At 33.8% G+C, this 25,157-nt stretch overlaps 1 protein-coding gene across 4 annotated transcripts; it reads left to right on the forward strand.

Annotated features, from left to right (window-relative positions):
• The first annotated feature begins 11,505 nt into the window (after positions 1 to 11,505).
• On the forward strand, positions 11,506 to 24,313 carry LOC112758863 (CLIP-associated protein). Of its 4 annotated transcripts, XM_072220179.1 has the most exons (23): positions 11,506 to 11,894; positions 12,035 to 12,402; positions 13,682 to 13,837; positions 13,942 to 14,004; positions 14,644 to 14,712; positions 14,867 to 15,026; positions 15,829 to 15,990; positions 16,522 to 16,619; positions 16,834 to 16,908; positions 17,002 to 17,070; positions 17,152 to 17,237; positions 17,315 to 17,432; positions 17,681 to 17,779; positions 17,861 to 18,215; positions 18,350 to 19,801; positions 19,892 to 20,151; positions 20,698 to 20,799; positions 21,314 to 21,418; positions 21,592 to 21,666; positions 21,747 to 21,815; positions 21,949 to 22,017; positions 23,000 to 23,101; positions 23,912 to 24,313. In XM_072220179.1, the coding sequence occupies exons 2-23, from the start codon at positions 12,070 to 12,072 to the stop codon at positions 24,071 to 24,073; spliced, it is 4,239 nt and encodes a 1,412-aa protein (XP_072076280.1). In that variant the 5' UTR covers positions 11,506 to 11,894; positions 12,035 to 12,069; the 3' UTR covers positions 24,074 to 24,313. The 4 variants fall into 4 exon arrangements, with proteins under 4 accessions (XP_072076280.1, XP_025663432.1, XP_029149820.1 ...); XM_025807647.3 differs by having other exon boundaries at positions 18,350 to 20,151; XM_029293987.2 differs by lacking the exon at positions 11,506 to 11,894 and having other exon boundaries at positions 11,917 to 12,402.
• Positions 24,314 to 25,157: the final 844 nt, after the last annotated feature.

The raw sequence follows: 25,157 nt of genomic DNA on the forward strand, positions 1-25,157 counted from the left end.
TGAATATCTCACATTAAAAGATCCTGCAGATCTGTGGGAAGACCTTGAAAAAAGGTATAATCATCAAAAGATGGTGATACTTCCTCAAGCCCGATATGAATAAACGCACTTGTGTCTACAAGATTTTAAATCTATAAATGAATATAATTCAGTAATATTTCGAATTACCTCACGAATGAAATTATGTGGGAAAATGATAACTGATAATGATATGTTAGAGAAAACTTTCTCGACCTTCCATGCCTCGAATGTGCTCTTGCAGTAGCAGTATCGAAAAAAGAGATGTAAAAAATATTCTGAGTTAATTTCTTGCTTTCTTGTTGCTGAACGCAACAATGGGTTGCTTTAAAAAATTATGAAGTGCGCCCAGTTGGCGCCGCCCCATTTTCTGAAGCAAATGTAGCAAATCATTACCCCAGAAGAGGTAAATAGCAAGATTTTAGTAGCAAGAAAAATTATGGAAGGAAGAAGAATTATGTTCACAAGAAAGGATCTCACTAAAAATGGGATAAAGAAAGAAACAATGGGCAAAATAAATCAACAGAGGATAAGTGTTTCTATTGTGGTGGAAAGGGCCATTGGTCGCGTACTTGTCGTACACTAAGGCACCTAGTCGATCTTTATCAAGCATCTTTGAAAAATAACGACAAAGGAAAGGAAATGAATTTCGTTTCAAATGATGCTGAAAATGTCACCACTCATTATGATGTATTTGGTTTCTTTGAGGATCCTGAAGGAAATATTGGCCATTTGATTAATGATGGATGATGAGTTTGGAAAACTCTAATTTAATGTAATAATGAACAAACATTATTAATTTAATTAATTACAAAATTATCAAATTTGAGTTATAATTCATATTTATTGATTGATAATTTTGTTGTTATGTAGGTTATACATATTGGGCACAAAAGCAAAATTAAAGCCCAATTTTGCTAAGAAAAATACAACCAGCCTTGTCTAATATGTTTTATAATATGTGGCTGAATGATTATGCTTGTTGGGCCAAGAAAAAAAATTTGAAACCAAATCATATGGCTGGCCCGAAATCAAAGAAAAGGAAATGGGGCACAATACTTTCTATATTTATTTAAAATCCATTCCTTTAATAATATTGCTGCATGCTTCCAACGAATCTCTTTTCCATCATGTGGTGGAATTCAAAATTTTATTAAGTGGAGTTAATGTAGACATTGGAAAGAGGAAAGAGAAAAAAGGGAATTGATTAGATAGCACTTAATACTACACGCTACCTAAAGCAAAAAGGGAAGTAAATTAATTCATTTTAATTGTTCAAATCCATTGAATGCTTTTCTTTTACTCTGTCTTCTCTCTCTTCTCTCCTCTAGCTTCGGTCACCTCACATCAACTATGGAAGAAACTTCAAGCTATCAAAAGAAGGTGAAGGAAGCTAGTAACAAGACCATTGTAATGATGGCAAAAAAAAGAAAACAAAAAGTATGCTGTGGCTGAGATCTTCACCAAAGTGGAAAAGATGTGGTGAAGTAAGCTCAAGCCTTCCATACTCAAAAATGGAAGAAGATCAACTCGGTCAGAGGAAGAAGATCCTTGAGGCATGGCTCGTCTCTACTTTTGCTCAACCACTACAGGAGGTAGCTACTGTAGCTACGTGGAGGATGAGGCAGAAGTTAGAGCAGATGGAGCTGTCATCATTAAAAACTCATCAAGGGCTAGGAATCCTTCTTGGAGTGCAAGTCAAGATGGAAGGCACGGATTGATGAAGCTTGGTGTAAAGGGAAGACATAGAGGTAATTGCATGTTGGTTTTTACATTCGGTTTCCTCTCCCCTCTCTCTGGCCGAACCAATTTTGGTTTGAAGAAGAAGTTTAGCTTGGTTCAACAGTTTCAACCGTGGAGGCTTCCCCTTCTATAAATAAAGGTGAACAGCCAGGGCTTGAGACAAGGAGTGAGAGTGCAAGGCACAGAGTTCTCATAGCTACCCAAGCTAACAGAAGTTCTTCTCCTTCAATGTTCTTCATTTTGTAATTTTTCTGTTTAATTTTGTCTGTCTTGAGTCTCATGAAAAAAGGTAAACAGTGAAGTTTGTAAGAAAAAGTCATAGAGCAAAAAAAGGCAGAGAGTACAAAATTAAAAGAAAAAGCCATAGATGTCCTTAGAGGTCCTTTGTACATCTGTGTTGTGTTTCATGATTCTGTGGGAATTCCCTTGCAAGTTGGGTTAGCACTTAGCAGTTGAAAGCTTGGTAGTGACCAAGTCAAGTTCAGGATTAGGGATTAGATTCTGGACTTGTCCTGGATAGGAAGGGTAGTTCCTAGAGAGAATTGGTGTATGTAACCATGAAGATTATAGTGAAATTCCATCATTGTTGTGATGGAGACTGGATGTAGGCTGCATTGCACTTGGCAGCTGAACCAGGATATATCGTGGTGTGATTCTCTCTCTTTCTTCTACTCCATTTCTGTTTCTGCTGCATAAGAGATAAAACCGAAAAATATCTCGTGTCGGGTTACGAGATAAAAAGAAAAAGTCTCGTGGCTAGGTACGAGACAAAAAGTAAAAAGTCTCCAGAAGATATCTCAAAGGCTAGCAAGTGTTATTAAGCAAAAAAAAAAACGGGCTAAGATTCAACCCCCCTTCTCTTAGCCAGTATAAACCATCAAAATAGTTTAATATGTGGGATTGTTAAGTATTCATGTAAGAAACTTCTTGTTAAGTTTTATTTTCTATGCATCTGAATTTCAAGTATGATAATGTTTGATAAAACATTTATGTTTATGAATTTCAAAAATGATTAAATGTGCCAAGTTAATAATAATAAAATTTTTAGTATATACTATACTTCTTAGAAAAATATTTTCAATCAAAAAAATAATTTTACTGCGCAAATATTTCTACTCATTTTATTATTATTTGTCTTTGAAGAAAATGGTAAGGATATATAATGAAGATGTATGCCTTGTAGATAGTGCAAGTTCGCACACCATTCTCAAAAGTAATATATACTTTACTCATCTTGTGCCAAAAGAAGAATATGTTAATACTATTATTGACTCAGACAATGTGATAGAAGGCTCCGGAAGAGCTATAATTTTATTTTCTGGAGGAACAAAATTCATAATAAATAATGCACTATTGTCTACTAAGTCTCTAAAAAACTTATTGAGTTTCAAAGATATTCGCCGAAATGGATATCATATTGAAACAATGAATGAGGAAAATCATGAGTACTTATGTATCACAACTCATGATTTAAATAAAAAGGTTATATTAGAAAAGTTACCCTCATTTTCATCTGAGTTATATTATACCAAGATTAGTACAATTGAATCACATGCCATTGTAAACCAGAAGTTTAGTAGCCTAAATGAATTCATAACTTGGCACGACCGATTGGGTCGTCTGAGAACAACCATGATGCAGAAAATTATTGAAAACTCCCATGGACATTCACTAAAGAACCAGAAGATTCTTAAAACTAGTGAATTTTGTTGTGTTGCATGTTCTCAGGAAAAGTTAATTTTAAGGCCATCACCAGGAAAGATTGGATTTGAGTCTCCTGAATTCCTAGAAAGGATTCTAGGTAATATATGTGAATATATTCATCCACCATGTGAATATTTTAGATATTTTATGGTCCTAATCAAGGTTCGGAAAACCGGACCGGTCATTAAACTGCTCTAGCTACTGGTTCATTGGTTTATTGGTCTAACCAGTCTAACCGGTGGTTCAACCGAAAAAATCGTTTTAAAATAAAATAATAAATAAATTATAAATAAACATTCTAAAATATAATTATAGTATAATCTAAATATTAAAATAGTTTTCAAATTTAAAAAACTACATTAAATGTCATCAATCAAATTCATATAATCTTATTAATATACAAACTCAAGTTAAATAGTATAAAGAAATATCAAATATTAAATGTCAACATAAAGATTTATCAATCATCAAAACTTCAAGATGTTCTTGTGAGTTTCTTTTTTTTTTGGGATAATTATTTAAACATATTATGTAATTATGATTGTGATTTCAACTATTGTGCTAAAAAAACCTTCAACTAACAAGGATATGTTGATGGTGGTGGTGTCTTCTGAGGCATCAATGTCTCCTCATCCAACCCCTCCAATTTCTTCAGCTAAAGCCATAACAAAAGGAATGGTACCAGAAAATGAGGTAGTTAATGGATCATCAAATGAGAAGCTTTTTGTTATTGCAAGTGAAGATGAACAGGCCAATGCACACGTTTGAATGTAGCAACTTAACAGAACTTAACAGAGCCAGCAAGAAAAAAGAAGCAGCAACAAAAGTTAAATACCAGCAACAAATAATCACTCTAAACCCTGAAATCAATAACTATTTCAACAAAAATTTACAAACATCATACTTAAAAATTAAAAAATGGCAACAGCAGCATAATAAATCCATTCTAATCAACAATTTCAACAACACAAAATCAATGATTTAATTAATTTCAGATCCAGAAATCACAAATCAGAGTATCAGACATTCAAAATACTGAAACAGACTCAACAGTGATGACACTAAATTAAACAGAGCATTAGCAAGGAAGAAGAAGAAGAAGAACATTAGCAACATTATTTGAACAAAAAATTCAGAAATTAAAAGTAAGAAGAAAAACCGAGTATTCAGAAACTAAACAGAGCCATCAGTAACCAGAGAAAAATTAAAAGAACCATCAAAGTAACAAAACTTCAAACCATCAGAGTAACAGATCCAGAACCAAACTTTCAGAGTAACAAAATTTCAAATATTCACAGCAATTAGAAAACAGAGTAACAAAATATTCAGAACCAAACTTCAAGGACCATCAGCAACAGCAACAGATCCAGAACCAACCTTCAAACATTCAGAACAAAACTTCAAACCATCGGCAAATACAAGATAGATTTGAACAAAATTTCAAAAATTAAAGAAGACTTGAACCAAGATTGAAGTAGACTTGAACAAAAATTGAAGCAGAGTTGAACAAAAATTGAAGCAGACTTGATCAAGACCGAAGCAGACTTGACAAAAAATCAGAAATGGAACAAAAATTGAAGAAGAAGACCAAAGTGAAGATGAAGAAGAGAAGCCACTAACCTGGGTCCGTGCCGAGAAGCCAGCGAAGATGAAGAGCCGAAGAGGAGCTGGGTTAGGCGGCAACGATGGAGGGCTAGGCGGAGGGCAATGCGGCTAGGATTTCTTTCATTCAGAGTTCTCCAGAACATGGATGAATGAATGGTTGGGGCAAGAGGGGGGTTGGGTCACGAGGGATCACTAGATCGATGGATCTGTTTCTTTTTTTTTACAAGTTTAAAAATGGCACCGTTTTATCCGAACCGGCTGGTTACCGGTCCGACCCAACTGACCGATTTTCGCCGATTTGCTGGTTTTTCACCGGTTTTTCTTCGAATGGTTATAAGGAGAGGACCGGACCGCTTGCACCGCTGGTTTCCGGTCGAACCAATTCAACCGGATGGTTCGATTCGGTTTTCAGAACCTTGGTCCTAATAGACGCATCTTCGAGATGGTCACATGTGTGCTTATTGTCTTCTCACAACCTGGCATTTGCGAGATTACTAGCTCAAGTTATTCGATTAAAAGCACAGTTTCCAAAAAATCCAATCAAAGTAATTCGCCTTGATAATGCTGGTGAATTTACTTCTCAAGCCTTTGATGCTTATTGTATGGCTAATGGAATAAGTGTTGAACATCCAGTAGTTCATGTTCACACATAAAATGGGTTAGCAGAATCACTTATTAAATGCCTCCAATTAATTGCTAGACCCTTACTTATGAGAACAAATCTCCCAACTTCGGCTTGGGGGCATGCTATTTTACATGATGCAACACTTATTCGTTTGAGACCAATGAGTTACCATAAGTTCTCTCCTATACAATTAGCTTTGGGCCAATAGTCAAATGTTTTCCATTTAAGAATATTCGAGTGTGCGATATATATTCCCATTGCATCACCTTCTCGCACCAAAATGGGACCCCAAAGAAAATTGGAGATATATGTTGCATATGATTCTCCATCTATAGTGAGGTATCTTGAGATACAAAGTGGAGATGTATTTAAAACCCGATTTGCGAATTGTCATTTTGATGAATCAAAATTTCTAACTTTAGGGGGAGAGAATAAGCTTCCTGAAAAGAAACTTAATTGGAATGCATCATTCTTGATGCATTTGGATATTCGATAAGGACAATGTGAACTAGAAGTTCAAAAGATTATACATTTGCAAAGAATAGCAAATGAATTGCCTGATACATTTTTCGATACAAAGAGGATAACCAAATCTTATATACAAGCGAAAATGCCCCAATTCGAATTAATATTCCAGTCGGACAAATAGCCACTGAAATAAATTCATGCCAGAAGCATGGCAGGCCTGTCGGTTCCAAAAACAAAAATTCTCGAAAAAAAAGAGGTAAATACTATTCCTGTTGAAAAAGACATAGTAAAGACACCTGCAGTTGTCTAAAATTCTGATATAGTTTTAACGCCAGAAGAAGTTCAGGTACCTGAAAATTCTGAAAATGATGAGATCTCGATAAATTATGTCTTTGCAGGAGAAAAATGGGACTGAAATAAGACAATTGTCGATGAAATATTTGCATATAATGTGACATTAAATATCATGCATGAAAGTAAGGATCTTGAGGCAAAAACAGTTGAAGAATGTTGACAAAGGAATGATTAGCCAAAATGGGAAGAAGCCATGAAGGCTGAGTTAGACTCACTTATAAAACGTGAAGTCTTTGGACCTATAGTCCGTACACCAGAAGATGTAAAATCTGTTGGATACAGGTGGGTATTTGTGAGAAAACGAAATGAAAAAAATGAAGTTGTGCGCTACAAAGCTCGACTTGTGGCACAAGGTTTCTCACAAAGGCCCGGTATAGATTATGAAGAAACATATTCCCCTGTAGTGGATGCAATAACATTGCATTATTTGGTCAGTTTATCCGCATATCATAAACTACATATGCATTTAATGGATGTGGTAACAGCCTAAATCATCCAATTAATATTCACAAGGGTTATACTCAATCAAATTGCAAAGATATTTATATGGTCTAAAGCAATCTGGACGAATGTGGTATAATCGCCTTACTGAGTATTTGGCCAAAAACGGATTTAAGAATGATGATATCTGCCCATGTGCTTTAATAAAGAAATCTACATCTGGATTCATTATAATTGTTGTGTACGTTGATGATTTAAATATCATTGGAACTCCTGAAGAGATTCCAACAATTATAAAAACTCTAAAAGAAGAGTTTGAGATAAAAGATCTTGGAAAGACTAAATTTTGTCTCGACCTGCAGATCGAGCATACAAAAAATGGGATTTTTTTCATCAAACAACATACACAAAAAAGATCTTGAAGAGATTTTATATGGATAAGTCATATCCATTAAGTATCCTAATGATCGTAAGATCTTTGGATGTGGAAAATGATCAATTCTGTCCTAAAGAAGAAAATAAAGATATCATTGGTCTTGAAGTACCATATCTTAGTGCCATTAGAGTGCTAATGTACCTTGCTAATAATACACGACCTGACATATTATTTGCTGTAAATTTACTAGCAAGGTATAGTTTCTCTCCAACCAAAAGACATTGGAATGTAATCAAATAAATTTTTCGATATCTCCATGAAACGGTTGATATGGGATTGTTTTATCCCTATGGATCTAAGTCACAACTAGTTGGCTATGCAGATGCAGGATATTTGTCTGATCCTAATAAAGGGAGATCTCAAACAGGATACCTATTCACATATGGTGGTACAGCTATATCCAGGGACGAATATAAATGCAGTGGTGTGGGGCAAGCGCCCCCGCTACAATTTGAAATTTTTTTTAGTATTATATGATAATAATATTTATTTGCTCCCATTAGATTATTAAATTTGACCCCACAATAATTTTTTACTCAACTTTTGGTACTTAATCGTCAATTTAAAAATTTTATATTAGATATTCGTTAGAATGATCAATTCTCATATTTAAACAAAATTAGCATTCTTTTTTAAAAATCAACTCAAAATAATATTATTTATCTTCTTTTCAAATTAGCTTTAATTTTTGCGTAGCAACTATATTAATTGAAAGAACTTTTTTAACTATGAATATCAATAAGAGTCGATTTCTAATTGTATTGGGAAGTAAATTTTTAAATAATTGTTTAGTAATATATATGGAAAGAGAGAAATTTTGATGGTAGTGTTAAGAGAAAAATTACTTAATTTTTTTAAAATATAAAACCTAAAAGAATAGAATTTTAAATTATATATTATTATTTAAATTACTATTTTAGTGTTTTAATTTGTATATTAGATATTTTGAAGGCTAATCATATTTTACAATAACAAAATATAATCATAACAATAATCATGCTATATGTACATAAAAAATAATTATCTGTATAAAATATATATTAAAATATAAAATACACCTTGAAAATAAATTAAATAATACATGTATTTATACATAGATATATAGTGGTTAATAGATAATTTAATATTTAATTTTTTATATACACATATTATTTTTATTATAAAAATTATTATCATGTTATATAAATTTTGCCCCCACTACCAAAGTTTTCTGGATCCGTCACTGGCTATATCATGGAGGTCCACGAAACAGACGATAGTAGCATCCTCCTCTAATCATGCCGAAATACTAGCGATACATGAAGCAAGTCGCGAGTGTTTTTGGCTTATGAGTTTGATCCAATATATTCTGTCATCATGTGGACTGATTGAACAGAAGATAGCTCCATCTGTCCTGTGAAGATAACACAGCATGCATTGCTCAACTTAAGGGTGGATACATCAAAGGTGATAAAACAAAGTATATTTCACCAAAATTCTTCTTCACTCATGATCTTCAAAATCAAGGGACAATTGATGTCCAACAAATCCGCTCAAGTGATAATTTGGCAGATTTATTTACAAGTCACTCTCAAAATCCTCTTTTGAAAGATTGGTACATCAGATTGGGATGCGCCGATTTCGAGATATTAAATAATGTCGACAATAGGGGGAGACTGTACTCTTTTTCCCTTAGTCAGATTTTTTTATTGGGTTTTTCTTAACAAGGTTTTTAATAAGGCAGTCTCTATCACAAAAGATTTTATACTTTTTTTCCTTCACTAAATTTTTTTTTCATTGGATTTGTTTTAGTAAGGTTTTAATGAGGTATAATCCTAAATAGACATCAGAAAGGGAGTGTTACAATATGGATGTCCATTTAGTGTCTACTCAGCATAATCTATTCTTCTAATCAAGTACTTTTGGGAAGTACAAACATTAAAGAATAGACGGTGCATGTTTTTCAATATTTGAAAAAGTGAAACCTTGCGTATGTATAAATAAGAACATAAGTTGAGGCATTTGACACACAATAAAATATAAAAATATTTCTTCTCTCTCTACGTGCAATACATAAAGTTTTTCTTTCTCTTTTCTCTTCATATACTATAACATATAATATTAATAATATATTAATCATCTCTATTATATTAAAATAGTAATCATAGTGAATATTATTACTAGAGTTATCTAATTATATTTCTTTATTTTATATTTATTTCCCTTTCTTATTTATTTAATGTACAACATGTACCACTTTATTTTTTTAGTCCCTTACTCCATTATTAAAATAATTATTTGATGTATAATAATCATGCAATAATATTTGAACACTATTTTTTTCCCTCCAAAGTGATACATACCAATAATGCATGCAATAATGCAGTGTGGTTGTGGTAATGTGGTTAGTAATTCTTATACAAAATTACACACACTTTTTTTACTTGATAAACATTTTTAATTTTCTTTAATTACATATATTTTTACAAATTAATATTAAATTTAAATAGTAAAAACTAAATTAAGAACAATAATTTTAAATGGATTAAAATAAAAAAAGAAAATAAATTTAGTTTTTTATTTACATTCGAAGCTAAGTGTTATTTTATTTTAATTTAAAATTTTTGAAAAAAAAATACGTTAATTTTTGGATAATCTACCTTTTTTTACCTATGAATCTTCAGAACATTTATAAATATATCAAAAAAATAAAAATAATTTTATACTAGTAAAAAATGGATTTTAATTAACAAAAATAATCGAATCTTAAAAAAATTATTCAAAATTTCTAAACTACATCTCTTATCCTAACATATTCTATCAATAATCTCCAACCTTTCCACTATCCCCATTCAAATTCTTCCTCATCTAACTCTTATTCCGAGTACTATCACCATCACTATTACCACCACCACCACTACCACTACTGTAACTCTCTAACGCAGACTTTCTCAACCTACTATAACTACTCCCTGAAAACAATGGCTCTACCCTTGTAAGCTCAATGTTAAAATTATTGATCTATCATCATTCGAAAGGACACGCAGTTAGTGTTGCTTATAAGTGCTTGGTGGGAGAGTTGGCAACAAAAAAGAAAGTAAAGACAAGACGTCAGTTGACATGACGATAGAATTAAGCCTTTTATAGAAAAGAAGATGTAGAGATTTTTCAAATACAAATTGTGATCGACAGAGAAAGCAAGAATCAGTCAAGAAATTTAAGGTGATCCATCGTGAATTTTGCTACGTTTACAATATTTCTGAATTACTTTATTTTACTGTTGAGAAATGTTACCTTCCTTATCTTAATCGCCAAAAAATTTACGGAGATGATGATATGTAATTTCCTATTATTATGATCGATGAAATGAAATACAAGAAGAAGTAATCATCTTTACTTTTTTAATTAATAGATTTTTTGTTTGCAAGAGAGAAAATATGATTTGTAGTTATAAATGTGTGTGTATAGAAAAATGGTCAACAAAAAAGATTGTAATTTGTAATCAAAATATTTGGTGACAACGATACTGATAGTGGTAATGACGACAGTAATAACTAAAATGAGAATTGGATGAAGAAAGATTTAAGTAATAATAGTGGAAATGATTGAAATTATGAATAAAATATATTAGATTATAAAAAATAATTTAAAAATTTTAGATGATTTTTTAGAGTATAAATATTATTGTCAATTAAAATTCATTATTAACTAGTACAAAGTTATTTTTATTTTTAATAAATTTTTTAAGATTTTAAATATTTGTAGATAAAAATAGTAATTTATTACTTAATTTTCTTTTAAATCTCGAGTTTAACCTCGTCCAAACATTACTCTTGCCTCTATTTATCATCATCACTTATGACTTATGTGATGAAGACATTATTATTATTATTATTATTATTATTATTATTATTATTATTATACAACTATTACTTTCACTAACGAACAATATAAATATAAAAGATGATTTATTTTATACATCTAAAATTTATTAAAATTTGTTATAAAAAAATAACTTCGACCAAATTTGACCCTAAATAATTGGCACAGTAGAATGGGCTATAATTATTAAACTTGAAATAGTTTTTTTTTGTTTTTGTTTTCATGGACTGGAAACTTGAAATAATGAAATATCTTATGATTTACTCCATGATTTTGAAATAATTCATTCACCACGCCCTTCCATTTACCCCACCCCCCCCCCCTCCTCTCTCTCAGTCTTCCGGAGAGAGAGAGACCATGGCATAAAAAATGTGAAAGGGTAGTGAAGAAAATGAGAGTGAGACAACGTATAAAAGCAAACAAAATAACACAGTGGCATAAATGGTAAATAAGAGTCAAACTGTGGTCAGAATTTCAACGTCCCGCAACCACAAAACAGAGTTTTCAAATTCACTCATCGTCGTCGTCTGCTTCTTCTCCGTCAATCTCTCTCTCTCTCCGTCGCTATCATTTTTCTCTCTCTAAAGCAACAAAACACCAAAAGCGTCTCTGAATTTGACGGCTCCGCTACATTTAGCGGTAAAATTCTCATCTCAATCTCAATCGCTCGCTGCACTATCTATCTTCCTCTCTCTACATTTTCTCTCACTTAAGCCTTAGCAATTCACTTCACTTTGCGCCTCTTTTTTCCACATTCGTTTGTTGAATTGGTGCACCAGATCTGCATCGTGCTGCACCAGATCGGAGCACAGAGATGGAGGAGGCGCTGGAACTGGCGAGGGCGAAGGACACGAAGGAGCGGATGGCGGGAGTGGAGAGACTACACCAGGTTCTAGAATCTTCAAGGAAGGCGCTGACGTCATCGGAGGTTACGTCGCTTGTGGACTCGTGCATGGATCTGCTTAAGGACAACAACTTCAGGGTCTCACAGGGCGCTCTTCAGTCCCTAGCCTCCGCCGCAGTCCTCTCCGGCGACCACTTCAAGCTCCATTTTAACGCCCTACTCCCGGCCGTCGTCGATCGTCTCGGTGACGCCAAGCAACCTGTTCGTGATGCCGCCCGCAGGCTCCTGCTCACTCTCATGGAGGTTCTCTCTCTCTCTCTCACACACACACACACACTCACACGCGCGCGAGCGCGCACACACACACACACACACACTCCTGTTTCTATTTATATTTTTGCATGTTCACTTTAGTTGCAGAAATTAGTGTAGAATTTCATTTGGATTGCCAGTGGTGAGAGAGTGAAGTGTGAGCTGAACTGCTTGGATTGTTAAGGTGTTAATTTAGAATAGATAGTTGTTTAAGGATGATGATTTTTAACCTCTTTTGAATTTTGTCTGGAGAATGTTAAGACTTTAGGGTTTAATTTATTGTCTAGGTTTTTCCTTATTCTATATTATGCAACACAATTTATTTTACTTATTCTTTTTATCGTGGTTGTGACCTTTGCTGCTTGGCCTTAAGATAGATCTCTTCGGGATTTGTATTGCGGATGTAGAGTATTATGTTGTAATGTCAGTGCAAAGCAATGCAGTCATCATGATAGCATGAGCATGGGCATCATCATGGTGTCAAAAACCTTTCTGTTTTTAGGTTTAATTCCCCTTCTATTTTATTCTTCTGATGTCTTAATATTTCACATTTTAAATTGTGGTGCCTCTAAATCCAACAAATTGACTCTCTGCGCCATTCAAGCTTTTATTCTAGAGGAGAGGAAGCATATGATGCACTCTTCCTGCAATTATCATCTGCCAGTGAACAAGCTAATTAAATCTTAATATCCTTTAAAGTATAATTTTTAGAGCCTGCTATCATAGCGTCTACATCCCTAAACCACAATTCATGACAAGTCCGCTGGCAGTTGTGATTGTATTTCAAAAGACCTGCTGATGCTATTCTCCATGATGAGAGATAAGGATGTTTTTATACCTGCTGAAACTTATGAGTATGCATTCAATAATAATTGTGTACCATAGAAAGTTCTAGGCTAACTGTCTTTCCTTTCTAAAATGGTCCATGGATAAGAGTAGGCCTATTAACAAGTAAGGCTGGAGATATTTTTAGAGGACTAATGACTATTTTTTCCAGATTGTTATTGTTTAATTGCAAAATCTGGATAGTGATATATCACCAAATAAAGGGAGTTTCACATTGAAAATCTGTTGGAGTCAGGCTTTATTTCTATATGAATTTATTGTAGCTTGAGTGTTTATATTGGAGTGACATTTGGGTGATTTCCTTACACTGCACTAATATGCAAAATGTTCTTGGATCTATTCTGAACTCCATTTTGGAAATGATACTTCTAAGTAGTTATGTTTTGCATGTGTTCTGAAATTGAAATAGTTTTATCACCTGTAGGTTTCTTCTCCTACAATAATCGTTGAACGAGCAGGATCCTCTGCGTGGGCCCACAGAAGTTGGAGAGTCAGAGAGGAGTTCACACGAACTGTTACATCAGCAATTAATCTATTTTCATCTACTGAGCTTCCACTTCAACGGGTCATCCTTCCTCCTGTATGTTGATTGAACTTTTTTAGATAGGCAGTTCTTGTACGTTTTTATTGTTAAAATACTTTTAGGATGAAATACTAATTCCTTTCACAACTATCAATTGTCAGGTTTTGCATTTGCTCAATGATCCAAACCCTGCCGTTCGTGATGCAGCTATTTTGTGCATTGAGGTAGGTAGACCTTATCTTGAAATAACTTAATATTGTATATATTGGCTAAAGGATTAGGTTATGGCATTAGGATATTAAGTTTATCTTAGGTACTGATAAAGGTTGCTTATCAGTGATTAATTTAAATCACTAGCTTAGCCATAAATAAAGAAGTATGTCAAAAACACTGCTGTTTTTAGCATAAACAATGAGAGAATGGAAGTGGGATTAATTAGTGATGTGATTCGGTATTTTTGATATTGGAATCATGCTGTGTGTACTGTTGGCTGTATTGCAATATCAAAATTTGATATTATATATATGAAAGAAAGTTATACTATTTTTTCAAAGCCTGAAACTTGTGGTTTTCATATGGATAATATTAAGAATTGATCTGATTCAATGTTTGAAATCCTTTTAGTTTTTACAGTGTTTTATGTATTTTTATTTTTTCTGTTGTTTATCAGTTATGAATATGAATAAATAAATGAATTATATTTGTTTCAATTGTTGGTTCATTGTTTTATTTAATTGATATTATTTTGAAATAAACCAAGGTTAATTTGTTGATAAATTTGTGTATGAAGATAGTGATTTATATGAATATTATTATTATTATTATTATTATTATTATTATTATTATTATTATCTGCTTTACAGGAGATGTATGCTCAAGCTGGCCCTCAATTTCGTGATGAACTTCAACGCCACAATCTTCCATCATCTTTGGTAATTATGAAAGAATCGCATAATGTCATTTAATATTTTACGTACATTCAAGCTCAAGAATTTAGATCTCTGAAGTTTGAAGGCCATTTTAGATTTAGTGTCAACTACATTCAAATTTCACTTTTTCTTACTCATTGCATCATGGTGGTTTCAGGTAAAAGATATTAATGCCAGGCTAGAGGGAATTCAACCAAAAGTCCGCTCTTCAGATGGTGTTCCGAGTGGTTATATCACTGGGGAAATTAAGCCTTTAAATACCAAGAAAAGTAGTCCAAAGGCTAAAAGTTCATCAAGGGAGACCTCTCTATTTGGAGGTTAGAACATTTGCAGTTATTGGATCATAAACTCTTCTATTCTAATTTAGTCTTGATGAAATTTTATATATGGGATTATGGCTTATAATAAATTCTGTTCTTCCAGACTTGCACCAGCACTATCATTTTCACTTGGCCACTTTGCCTTTTAATTTTATCTTCAATTATATTTTGTTTCCCGTTTATTCATTTAGAGATGTGCTGCATAATGGTGACAGTGCTGGATAATCTTTTTTAAAATGTCTAAGTAATATGTCTACTATGGACATGTTTATTTTTGGTATCACATGGTAGTTCATATTCAAAAGTCATTTGATCTCCTTCTATCCTGATACCAAAACAAGCTTCCATATCGTAATTGGATTGTTAAAATTGTCAGCTTGTGGTTATAAAGGGTGCTATTCCAAATGGCATTAGCTGTGGTGTGGTAAGGTAATTATTTTTTCCTTTTGTGCGTTGATCAGTTAATACAAATTTGGATGTTTAGCGTGTCTCATTGGGCAGTCGGCAATTCAACATATTTAGTCAGCATGATCAGCTTTGACCTCTAGTTAGATGTTAGTCTTGGGATCTGACTGGTTTTTACCAAATAGTAAATATTTTCCTCTTCATTTTGTCAATGAAATAGTGTACATGCGGTCTACATTGAATATTGTTCATATTTGTGTATAGTCTTGCAAGCATGCTATATAAGCTTATTGTTCCTTTTTGTTAGTCAAATTTGTTTTATTTAATACATGAATTCTTCAATTTGCGTTCTTTATTATTCTTCAATTTGCGTTCTTTATTTGATTATGACCAGGGGAAGGTGACGTTACTGAGAAGCCTATAGACCCTATCAAGGTATATTCAGAGAAGGAGTTAACCAGGGAAATTGAGAAGATTGCATCTACTCTTGTACCAGAAAAAGATTGGTCAATTCGTATTGCTGCTATGCAGAGAGTTGAAGGTCTTGTTCTAGGAGGTTGGTGCTTCTTAACTCCTTTTCAGGATTATTCACAGAATTATGAATGTTAAGAACATTTGCTGTTATAGTGTATACATATATATTTTCCATTGCAGTATATATATTCATTATGAGATTATGAGAAGTATGTACCAGAACTTGGATATATATTTGGTAAACATTATCAAAAACTTGCTGAGTCTAGTAGGGAGTTAAACTACAACTGCTGTACTAGTCTTATAGAGGCCGAATCTTGAGGGTCTTAGACTCTTAGTTAGGCAAAAATTTTTGGCAGGATTGGGGTGCACTTTCAAACTAAATTGATTATAGCCAAGATTTTTATTGAACTAGACAGCTATTATTTATTTAAATTCTCTGCTTTGTTTTTCATTGGCTTTTTCACTTACATTTTACTATTATTTTAGTAATAGTGGTTTTATGTTTTATTCATTTGTAATTTTCGCAGACATATGAAGCCTACTACAATTTTATTTTGTGTTTTCTATATCATGATTGTTGAGTATATCTTTGTACTCAATTTCTTATCAGGTGTTGCTGATTATCCAAGTTTCCGGGGACTCTTGAAGCAACTTGTTGGACCTTTGAGCACACAGTTGTCCGACAGAAGGTCTAGCATTGTGAAGCAGGTGCACTAACTTTTTCTATAATAAAACTTGAGAGATTGGTGAATTCTATCTCCTATAAAGTGGTCCTGCTTTCTATGTATTATGCTTAACCTTCATTACTTTGACAAGTTTATATCCTGTCTTAATATGTTTGTTGGCATTCAAGGACGTTGTATATCGGTCAGGTTCTTGCCACATTCCTGATTTTAGTTTTTTGCTATTTGCTTTGTTCTAGGCTTGCCATCTACTTTGCTTTTTATCCAAGGAACTCTTGGGGGATTTTGAAGCTTGTGCTGAAATGTTTATACCAGTAAGTTCTACTTGTTTTCTTTAATTATCAGTAGTTTATCACAATTTTGATACTTTCAGAATCTTTATTAATTCTTGATCTAATAATAATCAGGTCCTTTTCAAGCTGGTTGTGATTACTGTGCTTGTAATTGCAGAGTCAGCAGATAATTGCATAAAAACGGTAATGTTATATATCTAATTGTGTATGCATATTCTTACCTCCGAGCTATATGCCATTTCATGCTTGTCTTCTCTTTGATAGATGCTGCGCAACTGCAAAGTTGCTCGTGTGCTTCCTCGTATAGCTGATTGCGCAAAGAATGATCGAAATGCAGTTCTTCGTGCTAGGTATGAATTATAAACTATTTGAAAGACGTGTATGAGAGTTTAGTTCCCCCTCCCAATCAGTATATTTTGTATTTCAGGTGTTGTGAATATGCCCTTTTGGTCCTAGAACATTGGCCTGATGCACCAGAAATACATCGATCAGCTGATTTATACGAGGATATGATAAAGTGTTGTGTTTCAGATGCAATGAGTGAGGTAGCTTTATAGTTCCAGGTTATTTGATTTTTGGTAAATAGTTGTGTCATAGTTCATGCTCGGTAGTTGGTAACATGTTTGATAAATGTCTTGCAAATATGCGTTAAACCATTTTATATTTGTTTATCAAACTTCATTGGTTTTAGACAGAAGATTACTTGCATATTCATTACAGGACATTGTTATGTGACCTCTTTATTCATGTCAATTTATGCGTATTTGAGAATGATTTCGATGAGGCTTGATAGGTACGATCTACAGCAAGGATATGCTACAGAATGTTTGCAAAAACTTGGCCAGAGCGTTCTCGACGTTTATTCTCATCCTTTGACCCTGTAATCCAGAGGGTATGTAGTTAAGATTTGGATGGTGTTACTGGTTCCTATATTATGTTGTTTAAGTAACCTTTAAAATGACAAAAATTACAGTTAATAAATGAAGAGGATGGAGGAATACATAGGCGACATGCTTCCCCTTCCATTCGTGATAAAGGCGCACTGATGACTTTACCAAGTCAAGCCTCTGCTTCCTCTAATGTACCTGGTTATGGAACTTCTGCTATTGTCGCAATGGATAGAAGTTCAAGTGTATCATCAGGGACATCTGTCTCTTCTGGCATACTTCTTTCACAAGCTAAGTCACTTGGTAAGGGTAATGAACGCAGTTTGGAAAGTGTATTGCATGCTAGCAAACAGAAGGTCACTGCTATTGAAAGCATGCTTAGAGGCTTGGATTTGTCTGATAAGCATAATTCATCTCTCCGGTCATCAAGTTTGGATCTAGGTACCAAATAAGTTTACCTGTTGAATCTTTTATTTCTACCTTAGTTTTCAGGATTTTTTGCCATTCATCGGTTGATGATGGTTTCTATAAATTATTTGAGTGGATAAATTTTTCTCTTATTGCCCCTAGTGCAGGAGTTGACCCTCCATCATCTCGTGATCCACCATTCCCAGCTGCTGTTCCTGCGTCTAATCATCTGACAAGCTCTTCAACAACAGAATCAACTACTTCTGGCGTCAATAAAAGTAGTAATCGAAATGGTGGTCTTGGTTTATCTGACATAATCACTCAAATTCAAGCTTCGAAAGATTCTGCCAAGTTTTCATATCATAGTAATGTCAGTGCTGAGACTTTATCATCATTATCTTTATATTCAAGTAAAAGGACTTCTGAAAGATTGCAGGAAAGACGTTCTTTTGATGACAATAGTGACATTCGAGAGGCTAGGAGATTTATGAAGGCCAACACTGATAAGCATTATTTGGATGCTCCATATAGAGATGTAAACTTAAGGGATTCACATAATAGTAATGTGCCTAATTTCCAGAGGCCGCTGTTGAGAAAGAATGTTACTGGGCGTATGTCTGCTGGCAGGAGGAGGAGTTTTGATGATAACCAGCTTTCTCTTGGAGAGGTGTCAAATTATTCAGATGGTCCAGCATCTCTTAATGAAGCTTTGAGTGAAGGACTTACTTCAGGGTCTGACTGGTCTGCCAGGGTTGCTGCCTTCAATTATCTTCACTCTTTGTTGCAGCTAGGTCCAAAGGGGGTTCAAGAAGTTGTCCAAAATTTTGAGAAGGTAATGAAGTTGTTTTTCCAGCATTTAGATGATCCCCATCATAAGGTTGCACAGGCTGCTCTTTCTACTCTTGCGGATATAGTTGCAGCATGCCGAAAGCCTTTTGAGGGTTACATGGAAAGAATATTGCCACATGTCTTTTCACGTTTAATAGACCCTAAAGAGCTTGTTAGACAGCCTTGTTCAACCACCTTGGAAGTTGTTAGCAAAACTTACAGTATAGATTCACTCTTACCTGCATTGTTACGCTCACTAGATGAACAAAGGTCTCCCAAGGCTAAGTTGGCTGTTATCGAATTTGCCATCAGTTCTTTTAAGAAGCATGCAATGAATCCAGAAGGTGCTGCTAATATTGGCATCCTAAAATTATGGCTTGCCAAGTTAGCCCCATTGGTTTATGATAAAAATACAAAACTTAAAGAAAATGCCATTACATGCATTATATCAGTGTACTCCCACTTTGATTCAACTGCAGTTCTTAACTTCATACTTAGTTTGTCAGTTGAAGAACAAAATTCTTTGAGACGAGCACTTAAACAATACACTCCTCGCATTGAAGTAGACCTAATGAATTATCTGCAAAGCAAGAAAGATCGGCGTTCTAAGTCTTCCTTTGATCCTTCTGATGTTGTGGGGTCATCCTCAGAAGATGGATATGTTGGTTTCTCTAGAAAAGCTCAATACCTTGGAAGGTATTCTGCTGGTTCCTTAGATGGTGATAGTGGCAGAAAGTGGAGTTCTCAAGATTCAACCCTGATTAAAGCCAGTCTTGGCCAGACAGCTTCAGGTGAAATTCAGGAACATTTGTGTCAGAATCTTGAGACAGATTCCACTAGTGGGAGTGTTGGTGCAAAAACTAATGATCTTGCATATGCAGTTAATCCAGTGGGACAAAACTTTGGCTCTCAAACTAGCCAACTTGGACATGTGGACAATAGCTTGAATTATGAGGGTCTTTCAATTCCTCATCTTGATGATAATGGTCTGGTGTCATTAGAGCAATTAAATGGTGCTGAAGCATATGTACATGACAAAGAACATTCTTCTGAATTGGAACTGAACCATCACTTAGCTGAAGCTGTAAAGGTTAATTCCATGACTGACACAGGACCCAGCATTCCTCAAATTCTTCATATGGTGAGTTTTGAAACTACTAGAGAATCAATATCCTTTATAATGTTACTATTTGAAATGTGTGTATATATATATTGAGACTGAGAGACTTATAAGATATTCTCCAAGAGCAGCAAAATGCACATAAGAAATAGGAAGTTAACTTAAAAGATTCCTGTGATACGTTTGTAAAATATATGCAGAAAACCCTAAAGACATGATGATTAACCCACTGGGAGTCCAATAACTTGATGTAGTAAAATTATAGCATTATTCTAGAGATAGTAACACAATATTCATTAAAAATCTTTAGATACTTAATTATACATCTGTCAACTTTGATAATGACTTCTGAGACAGCTGTTGAAAGTGGCAGTTATAATTAGTCAACAGATGGTATAAGTGTTTTCAAGTAAAGTGGAGACAACTTAATGTGGCTTGGGACTGATTTTTTCTTTTGGTTTATTTTTGAAGTTATATCTTAGGTTATGTCACATGACAAGGCTTAATTGTTGCTTGTGTTCTTGGATTATCTGAAAATTGAAAATATATAGCTGTTCTCTTGTGTAGATATGCAGCGAGGGTGATGGCAGCCCTATTTCAAGTAAACGGACAGCACTTCAACAGTTAGTTGACGCTTCTATAACAAATGATCATTCTGTTTGGACTAAGGTATGTTTGGTATCATGAGTGTCTCTATAGTAGTTTGAAAAGAAAAGTAGTAGTCTATTAAATTCCCTAATTCTATAACCATATATAGAAGTTGTTTTACAGTGATACTGATGTTTTCATTTAGTAGTTAGTATTAATATTATGTGTTTATCTTCCTATTGTAATAATTCAGACAACCTCTCGGAAAAAAAAGAAGGTTAAACTGTAAAAATGTTTTTAATGCAGCTAACTCTTATGATTTGTTTGAAAACTTTTAAGTACTTCTTCTATATTGGTCAATTTAGGCATTGTACCCACCCAACCCATTGCATAAATAAAAGCTTTGTAATGCATCCATATTGGCTGGTGAAGTTTTACTGGTTTCTTGTGTGATATTAACAGTTAACCATTATCTTGTTGAATAGATAAGTTCTATGTCCAAAAGAACTGTAATTTATTCAATTCTGTTAATCAACAACGAATTTATCTTTGGATTTGTCTTTTATGTGATAATAATTTTGTGTTGTGCTTGCAGTACTTCAATCAGATTTTGACAGTTGTTCTTGAGGTGCTGGATGATTCAGATTCCTCAATCAGAGAGCTTTCTCTTTCACTGATAGTTGAGATGCTTAAAAATCAGGTTTTCTTCTTCACTTCATTTCTTCAATTTCTTGTTCAAATAATTCTTTTATCATCTCATATTATCAGTGTTTGCAACTATAGATACCTGTTATAGGTGTTTCTGGGACATTCACTTATATCATTATGATTTTTTATTTGTTTTTATTTTTAAATGAAAATTGTTTTCTGCAGAAAGATGCAATGGAGAACTCAGTTGAGATTGTAATTGAGAAGCTGCTTCATGTCACAAAAGATATAATTCCGAAGGTAAACACTTTATCCTGTCTTAGTTTGTCTCTCGATAGTTCCTTTCTTTTCCTTGGCTCAGCCTTACATCCTGCATTTAGGTCTCAAGTGAATCAGAGCACTGCCTGAACATTGTTTTGTCCCAGTATGATCCATTCAGATGTTTAAGTGTATGTATTTCTTGATTTTTTCTCTCTCCCAGCTTTGTGGTTGTCCTTACTTCCTGTGATTATCTTTGAGAGAAAGCGGATTTGCTGGATTTTGCTTTGTTTAAGCTGATGCTCTAAATTTAAATTTTTGCAGGTTATAGTCCCTCTTCTGGTTACAGAGGATGAGAAAACTCTTGTCACTTGCATAAATTGCTTGACAAAGGTTTGTTTTTTCTTTTGTTTTGGAAAAGTGTCCTATTAAGTCAACAATATTTCAAAGTGTGAGGGCATATTTAGGGGTGGAGATGGGCCAGATCTGCAATGTCATCAACTTGGCTTGTAACCTGTTATAGACTATTTTATAAGTATTAAGTTTGACCAGTTGTTAAGTCTAACTCTACCCTGGTTTGAAACCTGTTAGAAGGCTTGAAATTTAAAAATAAAAAAAGATTCCAAAAAACAATAAAAAATCACTTAAATTATAGCCGTTGTTTCCTTATGCTTGATGTTCAAAAGTTCAAACCCCACTCATTGTACTTTTTAATTGTACTATATATATATATATATATATAACAGTCACAGGCCAAATAGGATTATGAATGAGCCTGGATCTGACCTATTAACTAACAAACGCTTTTAAAAGGCCTAAGCCTGAACTTATTTTCTACAGGCTAGGCTACAGACCCACTAGCAAGTCACCTGACCTATTTAACAAATGCCGCATATTATTGTGTCATATTCTATATTAGATTATAAAACTTATCCTTGCATTTCCGTGTTTAGTTATTTATTATATTCTTTCATGTTTACATCCTGGTTACCTCGATCACTCAGCCAATATGCCATTTCCTTTGTTCTTTGGTTGTTTCCTTAGTTTTCATTGTTGTTCAGAAATGGCCCTTAACAGGGACACTTTTCTCCATTCCTTTTTTACCCCTTGAATGAGAATTCAGAATTATCATACATACTTTGCATGGTTGAATTCTGTATTGATTCTTAAAAAGTAGGATCACAATCAGTTAATGATAGTGATAACCACATGCTAATGGATCATGCTTTTTATTGTCTTATGATTTGTTTATGTACCCCAGCCTTACGACATCCAATATTTTAAACTCTGACCCCTTCATTCTTAGGAGCGTTTTTTATACAAGATTCAAATATGCTTTATGATCATTCTAACGTAATTTGATTTCTTTCTTCAGCTTGTTGGCCGGCTGTCTCAGGAGGAACTGATGGCTCAGTTACCTTCATTTCTACCTGCTCTTTTTGAAGCTTTCGGAAACCAGAGTGCAGATGTTCGCAAGGTATGTAGGGTCTTTTGCGTGAAATAATTTATTGTGCTCTACTAAATATACAAAAAATTCAGGCTGTAAAAAATTCCTTGTCGATCAGTCTGAGATCAGTGTAACAGATGAATGCAGCTATGTTCCATCATTAGCACCTTAAAATAGTTATATTCCATCATTAGTAGAAAAATATTTTTGGGTAAAAAGCAATGATGCCAGTATACAATGTATCTACTTTTGTGGTAGAAGTACCTTCACTAGTTACTCCTTTATGTGCCTCTCATCATCAGTGCAATGCCACTCTTGGCCTTGACCACAAACACGTCACCAATGCCACGGATGGTATTGGCGTATCCTCATAAATTAAATTGTTCTTTCTTTCCCCTTAGGGAAAGAAATTTGTTCTTACTTCCAAGCATACTTGCATAAACAAAACCATTCAAGGGAATCAATTGCTAGTAATTAGTCCCTTTTTCATGTTTAAACTCCTTGTCTAGTGATGTTGATGTTTGATGTTTGTGTCACTTAAACTTGCTTTGCTCCTTCCTTACCATTGGCACTCATTACCCTCTTTAATCAATTTCATAAACACGCTTCAGTTCAGATACTGAATATGATTTTGTTCTTTTAACCAATAATATCATAATATACACCACTAAAAGGATTATGAAATTGATTGACTGAATCAAAATATTTTCTTTGAATGAGAAGATTGGTGTATTGTTTCTATTGCTAAAAATTGTAGGCTGGTTTTATGCTTGTTCCTTTTTCCCCCTTTTCTAAACTTCCTCATTTTTCTCCATCCGTTTGTGTGGTGGATGGTTACAGACCGTTGTTTTCTGTCTTGTGGACATCTATATCATGCTTGGGAAAGCATTCTTGCCATATTTGCAAGGGCTTAACAGCACACAGTTGAAGTTGGTCACTATTTATGCGAATAGAATCTCACAAGCGAGGACAGGCAAAGCCATTGATGCCTCTCATGATTAGCATGCTCATTCAGAAGTAAATTTGTGATTTTTGGGTGTTATTATTCTTTGTTGTGTATTTTGTATATTTGCGTGCATGAATTTTAGAGGTCCGTTTCCTCTGTTTTATAAAATATAGTTTTGGTCTTTACTTTTTCTATGCCAATGTTTATTCGAATTTAGAGGTGCTGGTGGTGATCTGGTGGAATGCAGTGACACATGTAATGTATATTGAGTAAACATTATTGATTTGATTGTACTACATTCTTTTAGTGGTTCATTTACTTTTTTATATTGGATTTAGGTATAAGTTTCTTGAAACGTATTTTCAAGCTACAATTATTGTCACCCCAAGAAAATCATCTATTCATTTTTATACTATTATCATCATTATTTTAGGGGACCCTAACGTGCCAGAATAAAACCAAAGTATTCGCAAAAGGCGCTTTGCTTCAATGTTGTTTGTTTTATTCTTAATGAGGAAAATTCATGATTTAGATCCTCATCTATTGTAGATTATTTAGCGTTTCTTTTAAGGTTAGTGTTTTCTACGAAGTTAACCCGGCTTCTAATAAATGATCAAATGAAATTGTTGTATTGAGAATATATAGGAAAAATTATTTGTGTAATGGAAATGTCCATCGTATACTTGCAACTCTCAAATGCAAATGCATCACGGATTCCATCCAAATCGTTAACCATAACACTAGCCATAAATTCCAATTGATAAAGCTACTAGCATTATCCCAATGGGACACCACAAAAAATTCTGTTAATGTCGATATCACTATATACCAAGATTACAGCACATACAAAAGCTACTAATGCTATCAGTAAGGCAAGCACTACATTTCCATTTCCATTTCCGGGGGCTTTCGGAAATCAATACAATATTTCTAAACTATTAATGAAGCAGCTTGTACGTATTTTATCCTCATAAGAAAAAAAAAATGTTGACCCTTTTACACTTCTCAATAACAAACAATTTAGGCTCCACTCTTAAAACGAGCGATCTCACTTTTTTTGACGCACCAGGAGATATTTGGATTTAGGGTTTGCCAAATAAACAAATATAATTAAATTATGGAATTACCCTTAAGCTATAT

Source organism: Arachis hypogaea, chromosome 16 (assembly GCF_003086295.3).
Source record: "Arachis hypogaea cultivar Tifrunner chromosome 16, arahy.Tifrunner.gnm2.J5K5, whole genome shotgun sequence".
NCBI lineage: Eukaryota > Viridiplantae > Streptophyta > Magnoliopsida > Fabales > Fabaceae > Arachis > Arachis hypogaea.